Source organism: Crocodylus porosus, unplaced genomic scaffold (genome assembly GCF_001723895.1).
Source record: "Crocodylus porosus isolate Cpor-Errol unplaced genomic scaffold, CroPor_comp1, whole genome shotgun sequence".
NCBI classification, from domain to species: domain Eukaryota; kingdom Metazoa; phylum Chordata; order Crocodylia; family Crocodylidae; genus Crocodylus; species Crocodylus porosus.
In genome coordinates, this window is record NW_017728910.1 from 24,593,132 (window position 1) to 24,597,454 (window position 4,323).

Below are 4,323 nucleotides of genomic sequence, written 5' to 3' on the forward strand. Positions count from 1 at the left end.
CGGTGCAGGTTTCTCACAACTCCACAGCAGAAAGGACAACGACAGCTGGCACCTCGATGGCAACAGTGCACAGTACAACCGCATTTGTTACCCCCCTTGTAACTACAGCCGCTTCTACCACCTACACCACCACGGCACCCGAGGCCAGCGAGACGGCCCATACTACCATGTCGCCCTCTGGGACCACAACAGTTAGGATGACAACTACGCAGGGCACCGCTGCGCCAACCCAGAACGCGACAACCAGGCGTGAGTGCCACAGCTCCCCTGCCTGCATCCAGGGTAGCAGGTGCCCTTGAGGGATGCTGTGCTGGAGGGACACCCCCAAGTCAGAGGTGTCTTTGGTGCAACTTTTACTGGAGTCTTTTCAGTGCCTTTACCCCTTTGGGCCTTTTCCTGGGGTGCTGGCCTCTCCCGCAGGGTTGGGCGCGGACTGTGGGGGACCTTTGCCTGGCGCTATGAATTGATAGTCGGCGGGGTGGGGGGGAGCTGCTTTTCTGGAAACCGGACCTGGAATGGGGGTTGACTTGTCGTGGGAACAGGCTGGTCCCAGAAGTGGAGGCAGGGCAGGGCGGCAGGAGGTGTCGGGGCCAAGATCCTGCTGCACCCGCGCCAGGACCGTGCTCCTTCTGCGAGCCCGTTCCTAGCATCTGGCAAAGTTGGCGTTGCCTGTGAAAGCGCCCGGCTCTAAGGTACCACCTTGCCCTGCCTCTGCCTGACCGGGTGGTGAGTGGCCCGGAGGGGTGCCCTTCGGAGGAGAGACTAACGAGGCGTGGAGATGCGGTTCAGCGTAGAGATGCTGAGGAGGGCATGGGAAGGGTGGACGAACTACGCAGTGGCAAAGAGGAGGTCAGTAGGGATTGATTCTTGATGGTTTCTGCCCCTCTGATGGCGACTCTCTCTTTCCAGCTTCTGAAACAAGTGCTCTAACCTGGCCCCCGAGCACTCCTGCCAGCACAGCGCTGCAGTCGCCCCCCGTGCTGCCCACCTGCCCGCCTCTGCCTGACAACGTCGGTGAGTGTCGCCCGCCTGCGGAGACAGACTGCCCGACTTCATCCCCTCAGCTTTACCAGCCCTGCCCCATTTGCCCACCTTGGGCGGAGGCCTGGGCTGATCTGCCAGGAGCAGAGGGATGGACCCTTTTGAAGCTGGTCCTGTCTCCCTCTCTGCCACAGATCCCTTGAACGTCCATAGTCATGTCCCTTAGCCTCTTCCTGCCTCCATTCCAAAGTGTGTCACTTAAGGATCACAATAACCCTTCTTCTCACCCCCTCCTAGTCCAGCCAGTCTACTCAGATGTATCCATGCAGAAAAAGTGGCTTTTTGGGGGGGATGGAGGGGTTGGACGGTGCGTGAACGTCTCCGTAATAGCCTCCACCGCCAGCAGCGTTTGAACTCTGAACCTCCCCCCAACTGCAGCCTCGTGCACCTGAGCTGAAGAGTTACTGCTTTACTCCAAGTCAAAGTCTCTCTCTCCCTCCTCCCAAAGAATTAGGAAAATTGCCTTTGACTTATACGCGGGGTCGACCTATAATTGAGGCCCCGATGGTGCATCTCTTTGTGCTTGGTCTTGGGGGGGTGGGTCTTGCAATGCTGTCGTCATGCAAATCATCAGTGAACCTTTGCTGTCTCTGCTCACAGTCGTGAATCACCTCTTGCTGTCACTGGACGTAAACACTTCGCTCAACCTCACCGACCCTGCCGTCAGGAACCTGATTTTGTCGAAGGTGAGAGCCCGGGGTAGATGTGGGGGGGGTCCTAGCAGCTCCCGGGCTGGGCGAGATGGAGCAACAGGGAGCGTCCAAGGCTGGCGGTTCAGAGCACCGACGGCTTGGGGTGGGGGCCTCCGTGCTGCCCCGGGGGGAGGATCCAGCCGGGTGAGAGCAGGACCGGGCTGGAGAAGCTAGTGGGAGCGCAGACCCCCTGCAAGGGCAGTGTAGGAGGTTGCGGTCCCTGAGACACAGGCTGTGCTCACCGTGGCACTGTCCCTTCAGCTTCTCCAGGATCTGAAGAGCAATTTCCCCTGTGCCAACTTCACCCTGCAGTGGAGGGGGGAAACGAAGGTGTGACGCGGACCCGTCGACCGGCAGCTGGGGCAAAGCCCTCGGGGTGCGAGCAGGGGGTTTTCCTGCTGCTGGTGCCTGGGCCTAGAAGCAGAGCCCCCCTGCCGGGCATGGAGACCCTCCAGAGGAGGCCCTCTGCATCTGTCAGCCCCAGGGCTGCAAACCCCGGCGGAGACTTCCCAGGCAGCCCCATCTGGATGCTGCCTTAAGGGCAAGAGTGGGGGAAGAGAGAAACCCGGCCAGAGCAGGACTTGAACCCTGGACTCACACACCCCAGGCGAGTGCCCTGGTTCCCGGGGTCCGGCCTGCTTTCTGGAGGCTGCTCCTTCATCTCTGAGCCCCTGAGATCGTGCACGAAGCTGCAGCCTCGTTTTCCCACTGCAAGGTGCAGCCCCGAGAGAGAGGACGCTGACCGCTCCTTTGCGGGTCTGCACGCGGCTGCGTCCCTGGCTACAAAAGAGAGGCCAGATCCTGCCTTCGCCTGAGTAGAGAGGGGGGTCTTCTGGCCAAAGGGCACTTCTGGCCAGGGTCAGGTTGTCTAGTGCAGGTAAAGCGGCACAAGAAAACCAGACCTGGGATCTCACGGGGGACCAGCGGTGCCAGCCTTATGGGACGCAGTCCCTGCTCTGCTGCAGGTTCATTTATATGCTTCAGCCCTCGAATAAATTCCTGACTAGCCGGTCTGCTTCTGTGGCTCCTGGAGGTGCTTGGGAGGGTTTCTGCTCTGTCTGCAGGCTGCACGGGTGTTCGAGAGGCCTGGTGCTGGGCACGTGGCCCTGGCCGGGGAAGCCTCTGTGTGCAGATGGGCAGTAGCCAGGGTCACGCCGGTGTGAGCTCTCCTGTGCCGTCCTGCGCCAGGGCCCTCGGGATGCTCCTTGCAGCCTGCAGAGCAGTGGCGGGCAGCTCTGGGCCTCCCGTGGGACTTCCAGGACGCTGCAATGATGCACGGCCCTCCGGGGAGGGAGGACTTGATTGTCACCCCCACCGCGGGCCTGTGCTCTGCTGAGCCCCAGAGCAGGATTGTGACAGGGTGGCAAAAGCCTTCCTGGTTCCTGCCATGCCCCCGGTCTAGGATCGCCACTGCAAGAGCCTCTGCGTGGGCTCTCAGCCACGGCCTGGACTGGATCCTGCTGTGATGAGCAAAGGGGGCTCCAGGGAGGCTGTGGGGGAGCCCCTGGTCCGTCCCTTTGCTGCCTTCCAGCTCAGTCTTTTCCTTTCCCTGTCTGGGCCCTGCCCTTCCCATCGGGGCTGGGCTGACTGCAGGCCCAGCTGCCTGGCCCCGGGGTAGGGGCACATCTCCCAGGGTGCCCCGTGGCACCAGGATGAACGGCCCTGGCCTGTTGCACTGTCCCCTCCTGGGATTTACTTCCTTCAGCCACGATCCACCTGCTGCAGCCTGAACCGCGACAGGCAGAGGGAGGCTCAGGCTGGTCAGACACAAGTGCTTTGCGCAGATGCACTCGTGCATGCACCCACATACTCACACATGCACATGCACGTGTCCTCGCACACAAGAACAAGCTCACGCAGCGCACTGACTTGCACACATAGTGCATGATTAAAGACACACGTATGCACATGCATGCGCATGGTAACACATGCGCACACAATGCAGCACCGGTGACAGAGGAGCGGCAGATGACGTGTAATCCAGTAAACCCAGGGACCGGCTTGCTTCCTCCACGGGTCCCAGCAGGGAGGCTAAGTGATGTGCCCAAGGAGGTCAGTGGCAGGCAGGGCCGGGCTGGGGGTGGCTCCCCTGGAGTTTAACAGAAGCAGGAGCTGAAGCTGGTTTGATGATGCTGAGACCCCAGGGGCAAGAGCCTCTGTCCCTTCAGGCCTTGGGCCACTGGAGGGAGAGAGACCTACATGGCTGAGGTCTGCAGAGGCGGGCAGCAACGGCGTCCAGCCTGGATGGATTCAGTGCAATGGAAAAATCCCCACTCCTGCACTTCCCGGGACATGGAGCCCTTGAGGAGGTGCTGGCAGCCCGGGCACGGTCAGGGGAGAAGTGAAGGACGACTGAAGGGGACCTGGGCTGCGTGCGGTGCAGGGAGGCACCAGGAAGCAAATGCCCTGAGGAGGGGGAGCACCCCGGGAGCAAAGCCCCCTCCTCAATGACTTGCGTGGACGTAGAAATTTAGGACCTGGAAAATTTCCCTCACATAATGAGGGGGCTTTCCCGGGTGTGCTGCCCACTTCCCTGTGCCAGCCCCAAGGACGTGGGATCACGTACCAGCCCTGCTGGCATCGGCCCATT

General features: G+C 61.2%; 1 protein-coding gene across 3 annotated transcripts; it reads left to right on the forward strand.

Moving 5' to 3' along the window:
• Positions 1–6: 6 nt before the first annotated feature.
• Positions 7–2,746, forward strand: LOC109308534 (integumentary mucin C.1-like). 3 transcript variants are annotated; one of them, XM_019532883.1, is made up of 4 exons: positions 7–249; positions 910–1,014; positions 1,642–1,727; positions 1,995–2,746. In XM_019532883.1, exons 1-4 carry the CDS (start codon positions 57–59, stop codon positions 2,067–2,069), a joined length of 459 nt encoding a protein of 152 aa, XP_019388428.1. In that variant the 5' UTR covers positions 7–56; the 3' UTR covers positions 2,070–2,746. The 3 variants fall into 3 exon arrangements, 1 of the variants encoding a protein (XP_019388428.1); XR_002100634.1 differs by lacking the exons at positions 7–249; positions 910–1,014 and adding an exon at positions 1,422–1,560; XR_002100633.1 differs by lacking the exons at positions 7–249; positions 910–1,014 and adding an exon at positions 1,423–1,548.
• Positions 2,747–4,323: the final 1,577 nt, after the last annotated feature.

Bases quoted from the DNA above. Each gene is read 5' to 3' on its own strand.
- LOC109308534 (XM_019532883.1), top strand. From the start codon at position 57: ATGGCAACAGTGCACAGTACAACCGCATTTGTTACCCCCCTTGTAACT. The intron at 250-909 runs GTGAGTGCCACA...CTCTCTTTCCAG, and splicing joins CCAGAACGCGACAACCAGGC to CTTCTGAAACAAGTGCTCTA. The intron at 1,015-1,641 runs GTGAGTGTCGCC...CTCTGCTCACAG, and splicing joins GCCTCTGCCTGACAACGTCG to TCGTGAATCACCTCTTGCTG.